This window comes from Rhinoderma darwinii, chromosome 3, assembly GCF_050947455.1.
Source record: "Rhinoderma darwinii isolate aRhiDar2 chromosome 3, aRhiDar2.hap1, whole genome shotgun sequence".
NCBI lineage: Eukaryota > Metazoa > Chordata > Amphibia > Anura > Rhinodermatidae > Rhinoderma > Rhinoderma darwinii.
This window is the reverse complement of record NC_134689.1, coordinates 253747802-253765990: the sequence shown is the minus strand read 5'-3', so window position 1 is coordinate 253765990 and position 18189 is coordinate 253747802. Positions and strand designations below refer to the sequence as shown.

The following is an 18189-nucleotide window of genomic DNA, read 5'->3' as shown; positions in this document are numbered from 1 at the left end:
CACTTCAGCGGGTGAATCGGGTCCTTTTCTCGGACCCCACTTCCCGAGCCGTGGAAATATAGAACATGTCCTATCATTCCACGGCTCACGGACGGGACTCGTCCATGCAAGAGCCCTTAGATGGCTATGTCGACGAAAAAAAAATAAAAAAGTTATGGCATTTGGAAGGTGGGGAGAAAAAAAAAGTGAATATCCGAAAAATGGCTGCAGCGCCAAGGGGTTAAATTACACATCTGTCTATATATGCATTGATAGATCCAATGTTTCCAAATAATTGGATAACTATGAAAATCTGCCACTCAGGACTCCAGGAAAGCTGGATAATAACCTCGTGTAAGATAAATGTCTAAAATATGTAACTTCCTAACAACTGAAGTGCTAAAACCTGTTACTACATATGTAACAATAATTGAGTCTTTATCAGCGTGCTTAGTAGGTCCTCCTGTGAAAAATACAGTCGCCATTTTTCTAGAGACGTTATGCATCAGAAAGAAAGAAAACTGTAGCGCCTCTAGTGGTAAATACTAAGCGAGCTCGTGACGTTAACTCTCGGCGCCAACCAGGGGAATGATGGGATATGTAGTTTTTACTTATTAGACAGTCACTTCCGAGTGGATTGTAAACAAAGGAAGTATCATCAGGTATGCTCTTTATATGGTGACTCTTTATAGCAGATTTATATGGCCGGCTGGTGCGATCGCTGCCATGTAGTAGCCTTTCTTATAACAGAGTGTTTGATGTCATTCACCACGTTTGCTGTAGTGTCTCAGTGTCCGGGTCGGTTTCAAGCTATCACGCTGGTGCCAATGCTCAAAACCCTGCACTGATCGACACTATGTAATAAGAGTATGTATGTGATGTATACGTGTACAATACAGGGAGTCATATATACACCTAGTGACACACAGCTAGGTGACAGCAGCTTAGAAAAACTATGACAATTCAGATGACATATTGAGGACAGGGTGGTGTGACAATCAGGGCCATAAAAAAAGCTGTGTGCCATACAATGTGCCATACGTGCCACAGAGTGAGTGGCCATGTTGCAATAACAACCAGTTATCGCCCTGGCAGTATTTTCTAGTGCCGTTGTAGTGTACAGAGGGATTATACCATTGGGGAGTTTTACGACAGGCTACGGAATGGTTAGGGTGACAATAATGGCGTGATATGCTGGCATGATGCCCTAAAAGTCTGATAATCCAGCACATCAATGCTTCCAAGAAATACTGGATTAAAGGAAGTTCCTGAGTATTGAAATAAACACTTATTCATATACAACAAACACATATTTTTATATAGATCCTCGTTGTGGTGCTGGTCGTCACTACGTATTCTTAGTGTATCGTAGTAAATGATCTACATGATTTATAATGACTTTTTATTCATTTGCTACTACTATACTACTGCTATGGGCCTTGAAGGAGTGACGCCAACGTCCCTGCGATGACTTTCTTCAATGTTAAAGAGATGCACAAGGCTCGGAGCAGTGTAGGCCCTCGTCTCGAGCCTTAACCCCTTAGTGACCAGCCCATTTTAGGCCCTAATGACCAAGCTATTTTATTCGTTTTTCTATAGTCGCATTCAAAGAGCTATAACGTTTTTATTTTTTCGTCTACATAGCTGTATGAGGACTTGTTTTTTGCGGGATTAGTTGTGCTTTTTAATAGCACCATTTTTGGGTACATATAATTTTTATATTAACTTTTATTAACCTTTTTGGGGGGGATTATAAAAAAAAACAAATTCCGCCATTGTTCTATGCGTTTTTAAATTGACGCCGTTCACTGTGCGACGTAAATAACATGTTACCTTTATTCTATGGGTCGGTACGATTACGGCGATACCACATATGTGGAGGTTTTTTTTTATGTTTTACGACTTTTGCACAATAAAAACACTTTTGAACTAAAATTATTTGTTTTTGCATCGTCGCTTTCCAAGAGCCGTAATTTTTTTATTTTTCCATTTTATTTTTCCATTTTACTAAATAAAACCACTTTTTATGGAAAAAAATGGTTTTATTTATTTTTTTACTGTACTTTTTATTAATAATCTTTATTTCACTTTGATGACTGATTTTATTAGTCCGACTAGGGGACTTTACTGTGCGATGTTCCGATCGCTGCTATAATGCTCTGGTATACTTCGTATACCAGAGCATTATTGCCTGTCAGTGTAAATCTGACAGGCAATCTGTTAGGACGTGCCTCCGGCGCGTCCTAACAGGCATATGTCCAGGGCAGACCTGGGGGCTTTTATCAGTCCCCCGGCTGCCATGACACCCCATCGGAGACCCGCGATTGCATTCGCGGGCCGCCGATGGGTGACAGAGGGAGCGCACTCCCTCTGTAAACAAAGTTAAATGCCGCGGTCGCTATTGACGGCGGCATGTAACGGGTTAAACGGCCGCGATCGAAGTAAACTTCGATCGCGGGCGTTGGAGCAGGAGCTCAGCTGTCATCAGACAGCAGAGCCCCGGCTCCTGCCTGCACGGGAGACCCGTGCAGGACTTAGACTAGGCTGACGTGAAAAGGCGTCAGCCTAGCCTAAAGCCCATTAGTGAATCACATAAAAAGGCGTATTAGTGGTCACTAAGGGGTTAATATGTATGTATAGGAGTTTTTAATAATGCAGTGCCACATTAACATCTATTTTAGGACTCTCTTTATTGCAGGCTGAATTATCAGGATATCTGACAGAAACGGTTGCTGGATTAATGGATTTTTATTGTATTTCCATGATCTCTCCCTCAGTAACTGTTTTATTTTCTCCTTTTTTTTTAATATCAGCTTCTAAGTCAGTATCCAAGTGCAGTCTCGTCATGTCTGAGCTCCATATATGTGTCCAGCTGGCAGATCAACCTCTCTCTCCTAAATCCATTGTCCACCTCCCGGTACATTCCACTGGTGACGGTGATTCTTCATGTGGCCACCGAGTGTCCGTAGTCAAACAGCTGATCACTGCCACGTTACCAGAGTCGCTTCCTGACCCAGAGCTGATTGGTGAGCAGTGGGCATGACATTACACCTGTATACAGGTAGTAGATCACATTTATTGTCACACTGAGTAATGTTCTTCTCTTTCTGAACAGACCTGGTCCACTGTGGTCGACGTCTGAGGGATGATCAGACCCTGGAGTTTTATGGCGTGCAGTCAGGGAGCACCGTCCATATCCTGCGCAGGGCCTGGCCAGAACCTCCACCTCGTTCCGGTGAGTGTAGCTGCTTGTATTAATAGTATTAGATTTTATTATTTGATATTATCTCTGTTTTTAGCTGCATGGACAATCCTATTGCAATATTTAGTCTTCTGCTCCTTCTCAATGACTGTCCACAGTTTTGGAATGGTTGCCCATAGAATAACTAGAATGCTCACAACTAAAAAGCATTGTTGGCGCTGATCGCGTTGAAGGCAGGGACATGTCTATTTGCGTGTTTTTGTCTCTGATGAATGTAGATGCGGTAAGGCAGGTGTTATGGTGAGGAGGGGAAGGCGCCTTTTACACTTTTGGGGTTTGGACGATGCTTGATGTTAATTTGAGAAAGTAAAGAACTCCAATTCACACGACGAAGCGCCAAGTTACATGATCTCTAAGGAAGAGGCCACACATAGCGGTGAAAATCCGTAACTGCATACGTTTTCTGACTGCGTTTTTTTTTACAGGTAAAACAGGTTAGAGCCTCGCCAAAATCACAACGAATTGCAGTAAAACCCCAAGGAGTGTTTGGTTGCAGCTTGGCATCACATTGGCTGTGCCTCGGCTGCTACGTGTAGCCTCCCCCTCAGACATGCCACATTTTTCTGCAAAACCAGCATGTCCTATTTTTCCCATAGTTTTTCCTATTGATTCCAATGGGAAAGAACACAGCAGGGAATACATAATGCAAAAATTCAGATTGCAGGTTTTCCTTCCGTACCATGGTTGTAGTTTTCCATAGAAGCCGTTCTATGAACATCTTCTAAAGCTGCTTCTTTAATTATGCTGCTCCTTGCTCCAAAAGCATGTGTGTTAATCAGAAAAAAAACTGCAGTCTTTTCAGATACTGTCTGCTGTGTCACTACCTTAACATGTGAACGCAGCCTAATGAAGGCAAATGGTAATGGAGAATTCCGCCAAATCTGTGCAGAGAACCAATGTAAGGCGCATCAAACTGGTACAACAAACTCTGGTGTCTTATTTTTTATATAATTTTTATTTCTTTTTTTTCATAGAACCTGTGGATAAAATCGCTGCTAGCCGTGAGTTCCGAGCTCTGCATACAGCTCTGCATACTAGCTCTACCTACCGTGATGCAGTAAGTATCCAGTGTATCAGTACATCAAAATACAGAAGAATGCAATCTGGGTAATACAGAACATGGAGTTTTACTACTCTTTGTATACAGTTTTCCGTAGAATAGCATTAACCCCTTAAGGACCGAGCCTTTTTGGCAGCATTCCGATAACCCAAACTTTTTTATGTATGAAGGCTTGTTTTTTGTGGGATAAGTTGTATTTTTGCAGTAGCATCATGTAATGTCCATTTAACATTCACTTTTATTATTTGGGGGGGGGGGGGGGAGCAGTGCAGTCTTGTTCACTCTGTGGTATAAATAACGCGTTCACTTTGTTATGCTGGTCGTTAAAATGGCGGGGATTAGGGATTATGTATAGAATTATTTTCTTTATCACTTTTTCACAATAAAACCACTTTTTATTGAAAAAATGGTTTCATTTACGACTGATCTGCACGTGTCTGCTTCCCGCGTATTAGCTGCTATTAGGCATTAAAACAAAACATTTTTACCACTTTAAATGATTTCCGTGAATTTTCTGCCTTTTGAGTTATTTATTTAATAATTTTATTCTCTAAAAAACTGTTTTTCTTTTTATTTGAAACAAACTTTATTCACCTTTTTAGTTCATTAATTTATTTTTAGTCACTAGGGACTTTACAATGTGATTGCTTCTATAATTCTTTGGTATATTCAGTATACCAAAGCATTATTGACTGTCTGTTTTAAACCAACAGGTAATTTATTAGGTCGTGCCTTCAGTGCAGCCTAATAGGCAAACCAAAATGGAGGGGCTTGTTTTTTCCTTACTACCAGTTATCTAGCCTCCATGTCTAGGTGTAAGATATTGAGATCTATCTGACATATATACTGAAGAAAGTATATACCACTGATATGTCAAGTGGAATATGATAATGTTTTCTTTACATGCTAATTTGGTTTTCCTTTTTTCCTTACATGGCGGAAGATTTTGTATTATTTACAGTGTTTTCCATCCATATTTCCTCTTGTTTATTATTGTTCTTGTTATTTTACAGTAGTGGATCTGAGATAAAGCATTAGGCCCCCTTCACATTAGGTTTTGAACCTTCCGTTGGAGAGCATCCGAAGTCCTGACGTAACGGTCCTTATATGGACAGTTACGTCAGAAGCTTTCTCAGGGCTAGGGACACCTGATGCTCTGCCCGCAAAATCCAGCCCAGGAGAAACTCCTGATGGAACTGTCCATATATATGCCATGACGCCATCAGGAGCTTCCCCGGGGCCGGACTCTGACTGTGGCAGCGACGTATGCCACTATAAAGCCGCCTCCTCCCAGGACACGCCGCCACTGCTCCAGGCCATCCTGCAGCGCTACCTGTTGCAGTACATTCCCTAGGTCATGCCTATCCAGTCACACAACAGCCTTGGGGATCAGGCCAGACTAAGGCCAAAAGGGCGCTCTTTTGGCCTCCGTTGTGCTAATTTAGCCCTATAGACACATTTAGCGTGTAGGTCTGGAGCTTTCCCAATGTACACGCTAAATGTAGGGAAAAAAGGTGTTGTGATTGAGGCCTTAGTATTACCATATATACTTTTGTAGTTAACCCTTGTGAATATATGGTATTAAGGTGCTGCTGGTTTTTGCTGTGTCGTCTTGGCCCCTTACTTTCTCTCCTATTTTTATCTTTGTTATTAATATGTTGTGATGTAATAATTATTAAAATACTAACTTTTTTTTATGTATAATTGGGTGTACTACCTTCTTGTTCAGAGTAAAATAGAAATCGCAGGCCTAGGGGCCTTTGTTGGGCCCCCGATTGCAATGGCAATTAGGACGTAGCAATACGGTCAAATGCAGGAAGGGGTTAAAAGAGTTTTCCACGACTTTACATTGATGGCCTGTTCGTGAGATACGACTTGGATGTTACCCACAGCGATCGTGCAGAACGAGGAGGCAGTGATGAAGTCCCTCTACTGCAGTACCTGACACAATGTCTATTTGTTTGCGGCTGTGTCTAGAATGGACAGGTGTGTCGCTGAGTCGGTAGTACCAAAATGGCCAATAATGTAAAATGCCCTCAATACAGAGGAAAGATAAGATGTTGCCAGACATGAAACAAAGGCACTGACAAAAATCTAACCTCTTGTTTCCCCTGATGGCAGATGTCAGGACGGTCTGCCAGACTTCAGAGACATTACATTGTTGACAGATGGAGTGAATTTTGACAGTATCAGCCGAATAAAATTGTATGTCCAGATTTCCTTTTTCTATTAGTAACTGTACACACTAACCCGTGTCATTGTCATTCAGGTGTTCAAGCTGCTTGGCAGCCGAGAGTCCTTGGAGCAGATTGTTGTGGCCACTCCCGGCCTTAGCTCGGATCCTGTAGCCATGGGTGAGTTTATTATTCAAAGTTTGCAACATCATTATGTGTTCTTTTGGATAGACCCGCTGATAGTGGACCATATTGGTTGAGATCGGCAGCAGGAATATTAGTGGGTAGTGGCATGGATGTTTGAAAACACACTACACTATATATACTACTGTACGTAAATATACTGATCAAATCTTTCAACTGTCTTTACAGGAGTTCTGCAGGATAAAGATCTATTCACAGTATTTACTGATCCCAGCATGCTGGACACGTAAGTGTTAATATCACACACATACACCAGTTTTAAATGATTATTTTCACTTGTGAAGCATTGGACACGTTGAATATATTTAGCAATTACCATTAGCTGCAGTATTTAAAGCTTAATATATTAAGGGTGTTTTCTAGGACTTAGCATAGCCTGTCATTTTGTGATCAGCAGGGGTCCAGTTGTGCGTGGTACTGCAGCTCACAGCAGATCAGTCCCATTCAAATGAATGGGTCTGATCTGCAGTACCAAGCACAACCACAACCAAATGTATGGCACTGTGCTGCCAACCCTTCATGCAGCTGATGGATGGGGTGCTGGAAGTTGGACCCCCAACAATAAGATACTAATGGCTTTTCTCAAGTATAGGCCATCAATCGTATAGTCCTGTGAAAACCCCTATAATACAAGCAACAATTATGTTATTTCTCTGTACAAATTGGAACTCATTATATAATGATTACGTCATCAACTAAAAGCACCTAGTTTTCAGCAGAAAACTTTTTGGATTTCTGTTGAGGTTGTAAGTTAAGAGGTTTCAATGTTCATTCCTGATATCTTTTTATCCATGTTTGCTATTTCCACCAGAAAAAAATGTTGATAACCAATCTTCGTTCAGAACACATGTCCCTCAGATCAAGCATATAAGTAGTATAAAAACAAGATCTTTATGACAAATTACAAGGAGTTTGTCTGAATTCTAGACCTTTAAAGGATTGGAAGAAGCTAAAAGTCATGAGGACTAAACAATGTTAAAGAGGCTCTGTCACCAGATTTTGCAACCCCTATCTGCTATTGCAGCAGATCGGCGCTGCAATGTAGATTACAGTAACGTTTTTATTTTTTAAAAACTAGCATTTTTGGCCAAGTTATGACCATTTTTGTAGTTATGCAAATGAGGCTTGCAAAAGTCCAAGTGGGTGTGTTTAAAAGTAAAAGTCCAAGTGGGCGTGTATTATGTGCGTACATCGGGGCGTTTTTACTACTTTTACTAGCTGGGCGTTCTGATGAGAAGTATCATCCACTTCTCTTCAGAACGCCCAGCTTCTGGCAGATCACGCTGTGACGTCACTTCCCTAGGTCCTGCATCGTGTCAGACGAGCGAGGACACATCGGCACCAGAGGCTACAGTTGATTCTGCAGCAGCATCAGCGTTTGCAGGTAAGTAGCTACATCGACTTACCTGCTAACGCCGATGCTGCTGCAGAATCAACTGAAGCCTCTGGTGCCGATGTGTCCTCGCTCGTCTGACACGATGCAGGACCTGTGAGTGACGTCACAGCGTGATCTGGCAGAAGCTGGGCGTTCTGAAGAGAAGTGGATGATACTTCTCGTCAGAGCGCCCAGCTAGTAAAAGTAGTAAAAACGCCCCGATGTACGCACATAATACACGCCCACTTGGACTTTTACTTTTAAACACACCCACTTGGACTTTTGCAAGCCTCATTTGCATAACAACAAAAATGGTCATAACTTGGCCTCGTTTTTAAAAAATAAAAACGTTACTCTTATCTACATTGCAGCGCCGATCTGCTGCAATAGCAGATAGGGGTTGCAAAATCTGGTGACAGAGCCTCTTTAAGCTATCCATACACTTTAGATAGCTGTCGGTCGAAGGATCATTCGGCCGACAGCTATTCCTCCCGACTCCCCCATACATATGCACATTTGACCGAGCCGAGCGTGCCTGTGTTTTTAATAGGGAGAAAGCTGCTGCCAGACTCCTGGAATCAGCTTATCTACTAATGAACAAAAGGATCTAGCATGTTGAAATTCAACATGCCTGACCGCTCTTTTTTTACCCCGACATGTGGCATCGAGGGAGGGGGGGGGGGGGGGTCTGAACACTACCATACACATGAGATGGTCGATTGGTCATTCTTAAAATCGGTGGGTTCGGAAGACATACATCTGTTGTTTATGGCCAGCTTTAGACCGGCAATAGGGCCAGTGGGGAAGATCTTAATTTCCCATTTTTTATCTGTCTGTACATGTCAGAGATTGGGAGAGTGAATGCAGCTCTATGTTTTAAGAACTCCACCAAACAACATTGCATATATTGATATTGCTGCCCCCCCTCTTGTGAAATGGGTAGTGGAATATTTAATCACGCCATATTATTCTAGGGCTTAGAGCAGGGGTCTGAATGGCCGCATTACTTTCAAATTTGATAGAATACAAAATTATTGTTAATCAATTAGTTATTTGATCTACTATAACAATACATTACTATAATAATAATAATAATACCGCTAGGTTTAAACTTACCGGAAATTTGCGAGTTTACTCCACGTGTATATTAACAATCCAGATTTCCAGTTTAAGTGTCGCTAAATGCAGTCCGGCTGCTCAGTTGTCAACGTTTGGCAGACACAAGAATGTCAAGATTTGGCAGCCCCTTCTTAGATCGTGCCACTATCTAAAGAGTGCCCTCTTTAGATAGTGCCACAGCGACCTCTGTAGATAATGCCACACATACCCACTTGTAGATAGTGCCACATACATCCCCCTATAGATAGTGCCACACACACACACACACACACATGCACACCCCTGTAGATAACTCCATTGGGACTCCCTCTGGGAGTGTAGGACAAGAATATTAGATGTTAGGTTGCCTTCAATTATCGTTTATATTGATACCGACAATTATAAGGAAAGGAATGTCCAGTGCAGTGGCCCCTTAAGTTGCACTGACAAATGCAATTTTTATTTGTACTTAGGTATTTTTATTATTATTACTGTGTTGTATTTCACTTATTTCAAATCCCATCGGCTGAAACTACCATCCTGTGTGAATGGCTATGTCTGCATCAATGGGAATAGGGAGGGAGTGCTCTTAGAGCTATGATTATGTAACTTCAATGTTAAACGTCCTCACATAGAGATTGTCTAAATAGAACCTCAATCCATAAGGTCATATGGATATAACCTGCTGGTAGTGGCAGTCAGCTATGGTATAGTAAGCCAGGAGAAGCTACACTCTCCCGGTTGGCGGCACTGTTTTTGTGCCCGCCGTGCAAGCAAATAGCTCGCAGGAGCAACCAGCCCGCAGTAGAATGTAGAATGTGACAAGAACCGCAGCTTAGTTAGAGCTGCTGGCGGCTAAAATGTTAGCCGTGAGTGACTGTCGTCATCCGTGCTCGACGACTGAGCGGCGTGAGCGAGCGGTGTAAGCGCTATTCTCGCTCACTCTCGCTGCATCTAGAAGGCAATCGGTGAGTATGATAAGATTAGCTTGTACATTACTACACTAATCTCCCCCTCTATTATACCATTTCCTATTATAAAGTCGGTATTTTCCCAACGTACGTTTCCTCTGATCAAGGTAAGGTTCTTCCGAGGGCTGGGGCATTTTGTTTATGGCGCTTATTATAGGCCAAAAGTTGACTGACCAGCAGATTCAGCCAGTCAGCATTGTAAGGGTAAAAAATATTGTTAGTTGCGTCTTTTAAAGACATAACATTGTGAATTTAGTTTCAATAGTAGCAGGACATTTGCAACATAGCAATATCTCATATTTAGACATATAATTATATGTCTAAATATGGGATATTGCTTTGTTGCAAATGTCCTGCTACTGTTGAAACTAAATTCACAATACCATAGCTTCCTGCCACTACCAGCGGGTTATATCCATATGACCTTATGGATTGAGGTTCTATTTAGGCAATCTTCATGTGAGGACGTTTAACATTGAAGTTACATAATCATAGCTCTAAGAGCACTCCCTCCCTATTCCCATTGATGCAGACATAGCCATTCACACAGGATGGTAGTTTCAGTCGATGGGATTTGAAATAAGGGAAATACAGCACAGTAATAATAATAAAAATACCTAAGTACAAATAAAAATAAAAAATATTATATAAATTGCATTTGTCAGTGCACCGGACACCTGCCCACGCTTTGGCTGGGGATTCCTCTGCTGGATGAATCCCTGATGTCACTGTCCATAGACAGTGACGTCATGGGATCCTCCTAGACCGGAATGTGATGTCATGTGCAACCCCAGGGCAGGAGTCCCGGGCAGAGCGCTAGTAGCGCTCTGCCTGGGACTCCAGCTCTGCTCCTGACATCACTGTCCATATATGAACAGTGATGTCTGGGAAAACCCCAGAGCCGGAGTCCCAGAGCAGAGCGCTACTAGCGCTCTGCCTGGGACTCCAGCTCTGCTCCTGACGTCACTGTCCATATATGGACAGTGATGTCTGGGGAAACCCCAGAGCCGGAGTTCTAGAGCAGAGCGATAGTATAGGCTCTACTCCAGGACTCTGGGGAAGCCCCTGACATCACTAGTAGTGCTTTTCCTTGAACTCCAGCTTTGCTCCTGACATCACTATCCATATATGGACAGTTTTTTGTCCGGGGGAACCCCAGAGCCGAAGTCCCGGGCAGAGCGCTACTAGTGCTCTGCCTGGTATTCCAGCTCTGCTCCTGACATCGCTGTCCAGGTATGGACAGTGATGTCAGGCGTTCCCCCCAGAGCCGGAGTCTTGGAGCAGAGTGCTAGTATAGTCTCTGCTCTGGGACTCCTCTGGGGAAGCCCCTATCTTCTGGGGGGAGGCACTATTTACATGGGGCTGTGTGACAACATGAAGGAGTGCCGGCGCGCTCCTCCTTCAGACTGCTCTCTCCAGAGGGAGCTACGGTGCCCCACAGGCTGCAGATGATTGTCTCAGGGGCCGCGTGTTTGAGACCCCTGGCTTAAAGTGTAGAGACTATAACAAAAGAATAACTTTTGTACAACCAGTAGTATAGACAATCCGTCAATATTTGGGTATGTTCACCTTTTCCGGTGAAAAAATCTTCAGCCGCGTATTTGCAGCTTCATCTGACATGGATCTCCACATAGATTAGCCCCATTAAATTAGGCTAATTCACGTGTGGCTACTGAATACGTTTTTTATGTGGAATCTGCATCAAGAAGTGACATGCCACTCCTCCTTTTTTTTTTCCATGATTCAGTCTTTCATTTTGCACGCTGAATATTCTGCACCTTATGAACAACGGGGCAGTTTCCTATTTGAATCAATAGGACACTGTTTGTCAGCAGTTATCATGCAAACTTTAGTGCGGAATGCATGCAGTTTCCGTGCCAAAATCCTTGGGAAAATCTGTTGTGGCAACTTTGCCTTAAGGCCCTTTAACACGTGCCAATTATCAGGCAAACGCTCATTCTTCGGCTGATCTTATAGTTTATGCTACTAGAAATGTTATCGTTGTCTGCAGCACATCTTCCTGTGTAAACAGGGAGATGTGCTGCCGACATGATAGAAATGTATGGGGACGAGCGATCAGAGTAACATGAGCAAACGTGCAAATCATTGAGTTGTGTGCTTGATCGTCGCTTGTGTCAGGCCGCGTAAGAGGACCCTTAGTATTATTTTTTTTTCTCAATAGAAGCTAACCATTTTATGCACTCCTTTCTAAAGTTTGTTTTAAGAAACCAATTTACTCTTACTCTTATTCTTTCAGCCTAGTGTCCTCCCACCCTGCCCTAGTAAATGCTATAATACTAATCCTACATTCAGTGACTGGAAGTTCTTCACTCCCTCCAACAGATGGCGCTACTCACACAGTTCCTCCTGCAACCCTGCATATGCCAGGTTAGAACGGTCTCCGTTATTAAAAGGCTACTGTAATAATCACTGGTTATTTGGCTTGTATCGCTGTGTATTTGTTTAGGATTCTGGTATGAAGGTTCCCATTGAATGATTGTAAGCAGAGAAGCCGTGAGGCATTGATACAGAAAATTAAATTGCAATTTTTTTTATCAGAAAATAAATAACCTTTATGTTCTGTAAGAGTCATCCGCCTTTAATGCCCTTCATAACATGTTAAACCAAATTGTATATACAGCTTCTTCCTTAATTTTTTTTTCCAGAATATACATCTATTGTGTTTTGGATCTGATTTAATTTATGAAGCTTTTTTCCTGCTTACAAACAGTTTTTTGTACTTTCTCTTAGGTGGGTTCCTATTTGAGGGTCTGTCAGATGAGGAGGATGAGTATCCACAGGTAAGACATTCCGATACTGGATTCGATGTACAGAATAAATAACATTTCCAAGAAAAGAGCTTTTCTTTTTAAAATGATCTTTCTCTTTCATTCGCGTTCGTAATAGACGTCTCGCTCCGGATCCTCTAGTAGCACATCTGGTCCCCGCCCGGCTTCTCTTGGATATACTGGAGCCTCAGGTCCTCGTCCCATCACGCAAAGTGAACTGGCCACAGCTCTGGCTCTAGCAAGTACCCCAGAGAGCAGCTCTCACACACCAACACCTGGAACACAGGTCAAAAAACCTCCTTACGCATTTTATATACTGATGTAATGTCTAATTTGAATGAAACATTTCTGCATGTTGCCTTTTTAAGTAAATTAAAATGTAATGGTTATATATTCGATAGGGTCATTCTTCAGGAACATCCCCCATGTCCTCCAGCGTCCAGTCAGGAACACCCATCACCAATGACTTGTTCAGCCAAGCCTTGCAACATGCACTGCAAGCTTCCAGCCAAACAACGCAACCGGTGAGTTATATGTTATGTAACATAAAATACTAGTACATTCAATTTCCTTTTGCTTGATATATAAATCCAGGAGGACCAGGAGACAGTCCACTAACCACCAGGCTTATGTGATATAACTTCGCTTTCTCCGGCATTATTGAAGTTGTTGGAGTTTTGCGACACTTGAGTTCTTCTCACAAAAGTCCTAATATGGGGGGTGATAAAGGAGAAAAGTCCATTATTTCATAAATTTATTTCTGTATTGGCAACACAAGATAAAAATCCACCGACATACACTATATGGACAAAAGTATTGGTACACACCTGTCAATCATTGAATTCAGGTGTTTAATTTAGTCCCATTACCACAGGTGTATAAAATCCAGCACCTAGCCCTGCAGTCTGTCTTCACAAACATCTGTGATAGAATGGGTCGTTCTAAAGGGCTTACAGAATTCCAGCGTGGTACTGTAATAGGATGTCACTGTTGATACAAATCAGATTGTGAAGTTTCTTCCATCATAGATATTTCACAATCTACTGTGAGTGCTAGTATTGCTGGGTGGAAGCGTTTAGGAATCACAGCAACTCAGCCACAAATTGTAGGACCACGTAAAGTTACAGAGTGCTGAGGCACATAGTGCATGAAAGTCACTAACGCTCTGCTGACTCACTAACTATAGGCTTCTAAACCTCCTCTGGCATTAACATCAGCAAAAAAACTGTTTGCTGGGAGGTTCATGTCATGGGTTTCCATGGCTGAGCAGCTTCATGCAAGCCTCACATCACCAAGCACAATACCAAGCGTCGGATGGAGTATGGTAAAGGACGCTGCCACTGGACTCAAGCTGTGGAAGGACGAATCACACTTCTTTATCTGGCAATCTGATGGACGAGTATGGGATTGGTAAATGACAGGAGAACGTTACCTGCCTGACTGTAAAGTTTGGTGGAAGTGAGATAATGCTATGGGGATGTTTTTCAGAGGTTGGCCTAGGCCCCTTAGTTCCAGTGAAAGGAAGTCTTAATGCTTCAGCATACGAAGACATTTTGGACAATTGTAGGTTTCCAACTTTGTGGGAACAGTTTGGGGAAGACCCATTGCTGTTCAAGCATGACTGTGCCCCAGTGCACAAAGCAGAGTCCAGAAAGGCATGGATGGGTGAGTTTGGTGTGGAAGATCTTAAGTGGCCCGCACAGAGCCCTGACCTCAACCCCATCGAACACCTTTTAGGATGAACTAGAACAGAAATTGTAAATGTAATTTAACATTCTAATTAGGTGCTAATCCAGGTAGTAAGGGCAAATGAAGTATATGCCCCTAAAGTGGTAGAGAATAATTCGAATATACTTTATCTTCCACGTTAGTTTTTTTAATGCATTGTCTTTTTCTCTTGCTTTCTAGAATCAGTGGCAACCTCAGCTACAACAGTTGCGGGATATGGGCATCCGTGATGAGGAACTCAGTCTGCGGGCATTACAAGCCACTGGAGGAGATATCCAGGCTGCTTTGGAACTTATCTTTGCTGGGGGCGCTTTGTAATTACGTTTTATTCTGTAATAGCATGGCAACATTACTTTATCTTAATTGTCCACAAATTTTTCAAAGTGGATAGAATTTACTGCAAATTATCAATTTGAGTTGTAGACCCAGAGACGTATTTATTGCATCACTTGTTTGAATACAGAATTTTGCCGTAACTTTGCTTCTTTGCATGTATATATCAATATTGTGTTATATAAACTTTATTAAACAGTTTTTTTTTCTTTGAAACAGATTGGCATGCATTACTTTTACCTATTCACAACCTAGTGCATAAGGAAACTCAGTCTGGGAGACATAGAGTTCCATTACATCATCCACATTATTATCTTCATCTATGGGTGTTCAGACATTTTTACTGTTGAACGGGTGTACTTAACTATACTTTGTGATGGTCTATTTACCGGAGTCTGCCGTCTGGTGAAAGTCTGAGCAGAATACCAACAGTAAATCTATATTCACACGGGCAATTCCGACCCATGGATCTGAGGTAGAAATCCGAGGCTGATCTTCCCCTGTAGATAGTGCCACATAGTGCCCCCTGTACAAAGTTGCAAATGCCACAAACACACGTTCACATTCCCATGCCGTCATTTAGCTTTGCAGACCTGGTCCCTTCCGGCCAGGTTTGCTTCATCGTGACGACGCAGGCGGCGCAATGACGTCATCGCACGGCCTTCACCTCAGGAAAAGTACCAAATAGCAGAGCAGAGACCTATTGTTCCCTTGCCAGCACCGTTTAGGCTTTCAGGACGCAGGTACTATTGAGTTTAGGTGTCCGGTCAGCTGGCGTCCGTGGTCTGGATACGGACCGAGGTCCGCCAGATGAGTACCCCTACGAAGAGGTGAAAATGTTTGTTGAAGTTGTGCAATGACTTGGTTACATCGTTGTATTAATTACCACAAACATTATGCTGCTTTCCTTTTAAAAAATAACACATATAACTACTTATTGTTTGCACAACCAGAGATCACTGTATTTATTTTATAAAATTTTAGTATTTTGGAATATTTCACTTATACATGTGTAAAAAATAAAATTATAGCAAAATTGTATTCCTTGTTGGTGCAAAATGCCTGTGATGGCCATGTTTTTAAGTGTTGTAAATAGTGCCACAGAGATGTGAAATCCCGCAAGCTAGCTGGGATGGAATTTTTTTTTGTACTACTTATATTACATCTAATGCAACATGGAATATTTAGCATTGGCTCACAGTTTATAAGTTGTACTACACTCAACAACTCTGATTTAGGATTCGGAACAGAGATTCAGTCCTATACTTCAAATTTGGAGATGTCCAACGCTTTATCAGTATTGGAGGAAGGTGACATATAAGCTTATTCTGGTGTATCAAACAGAGGTCCCTTTATCCGCAGTGTTGTGTTTACTGGGTAACGAATCTTATCTAGAAATTTCCAAACCGAGAAGTTGGTCTTTAATAAGGGCACTCTTTGTTAAAGTATTAATATGCAGACAATGGTATTCAAACAAATATGCCACTTTTACAGCTTGAATCATATGATAAAGAGGTATTTATCAACTGTAAAAAAACGTACAATTATTCTTTGATTTTTGGAACCTCTTGTTGTTATCACAGTCTAGAGATTAATGTAGGCCGATGGTAGAACTCACTAAATAGAATTTTTTTCCCCCTCTCCTCGATTTCAATTGGGATGGGTCGTAGGCGAATTGGAGAAAGAATTTTTTTTTTTTTTTATTATGTAATTCTACTTTTTTTTTCTAATAAAAGAAAAAAAAAAAACCCCATCACTACACTAAGGAAAAAAACACATCTTTATTATAAAATAGTAAGTAAAATACTTTGTATGATTTAGCAGTCGTTAGGTGGCAGACAAAAAAAATGTGTAGACATTAGGAGGTACTTTGTAGTCAGACCTGGAGGTGCAAGTGAGGAATAATATTTTAAAAGTGTAATTGTTGTTTCTGAAAACTTTTGACATATCAATGATCGGCGGGGGTCCAGGTACCGAGACCCCCACTGATCAAAACTTTTGATGCCACTATGACGTGTCAAAAGCTTGCTGAAACAATAGTTCCTCTTTAACTTTTATGTTTTCGTTGGTTTTATGTTTTTTATATGTAGTTGTAGTCATTTTGTAAAGTTAAAGGGGTTGTCAGTTTTTGACAATTCCTTTTGTGAGATTAATTCTACCATCTTGCCTATATTCCATTTTGTATTTCAATATAATTTAGATGCATAAAGAATTATATTTTGCCCTGTTTAAAGAAACTGTTGCATAGGGAAAAATACTTTTTTATCACCACAAAGAGGGCCTCATTCTGTGGTATCATATTCGGCCATAAAAAATAAACTTTCAAGTATGACTGACGAGCCCTAAAAGATCTCCTCCTCCGCACCGAACTGCATAAAGCGTACCGAGCATAATCCAGGACATGAGAACTGATACTGAGGACTACAATATCGATGTGCCTGCTTCTGGACTGGCTGCGAAAGAAGTTCAAAATACAGAATTATTTGTGATAGGTGTTTAGTCTAATTCTTTATGAAAACCCCTTGTAATCTTATTAGTCTGAAGTGTTCCATATATGATTGTAACATTTTGACGCAATAAATCAAATAATCATTTTGAAACAGCTGTTTCACAGTTATTGTTATCCACTACACTTCTAAAAAAAAAAAAAGAAGTTGCACCCACCTGATCGCTGAAATAAAAATGCAACTTCCTGACTTTGCATAAGGAGCTGAGTCAATGAACTTTGGTCTGCCTATGACCCATAGTGACCTTTGGGTATCCCCTGGACTATTTTAAATTGAAAAACCCTTAGAGGCTGTCACCAGTTTATAACTGTCCTATATGCTACCTCATCTAATAGGAGCTTTAATGTAGATAACAGGTTTTGTGTTTTTTTTTTAAAATGTTTTATTTTTGACTAAGTTATGATCATTTTTAGTTATATGCTAATTTGTTCTAAATGCCCAACAGGGCGATTTTTTTTTTTAACTTTTCCCCAAGTGGGCGATGTAAAGACTTACCAATCAGCGTCATATACTTCTCTACATTCATGCCCAGCTTGTTTCACAACAAAGCGTGATCTCGTGAGATCATGCTGTGACGGGACTTCCTCCCACAGGTCCTTCGCCGGAGCCGTGGAAGACTGAACAGACATCGCCTCCAGCCACTGCAGGTTCGGATAAACGTCCCGACACAGCTGGAGGCGATGTCTGTTGACGCTTCCGTCGCTCTGGT

General features: G+C 41.6%; 1 protein-coding gene across 2 annotated transcripts; it reads left to right on the top strand.

The window, feature by feature from the left end:
* Window positions 1–561: 561 nt before the first annotated feature.
* UBL7 (ubiquitin like 7) lies at window positions 562–15189 on the top strand. 2 transcript variants are annotated; one of them, XM_075857762.1, is made up of 11 exons: window positions 562–641; window positions 2793–3005; window positions 3095–3214; window positions 4216–4298; window positions 6571–6655; window positions 6848–6905; window positions 12381–12511; window positions 12875–12924; window positions 13031–13198; window positions 13314–13436; window positions 14821–15189. In XM_075857762.1, the coding sequence occupies exons 2-11, from the start codon at window positions 2825–2827 to the stop codon at window positions 14956–14958; spliced, it is 1137 nt and encodes a 378-aa protein (XP_075713877.1). In that variant the 5' UTR covers window positions 562–641; window positions 2793–2824; the 3' UTR covers window positions 14959–15189. The 2 variants fall into 2 exon arrangements, with proteins under 2 accessions (XP_075713877.1, XP_075713879.1); XM_075857764.1 differs by lacking the exon at window positions 562–641 and adding an exon at window positions 682–846.
* Window positions 15190–18189: the final 3000 nt, after the last annotated feature.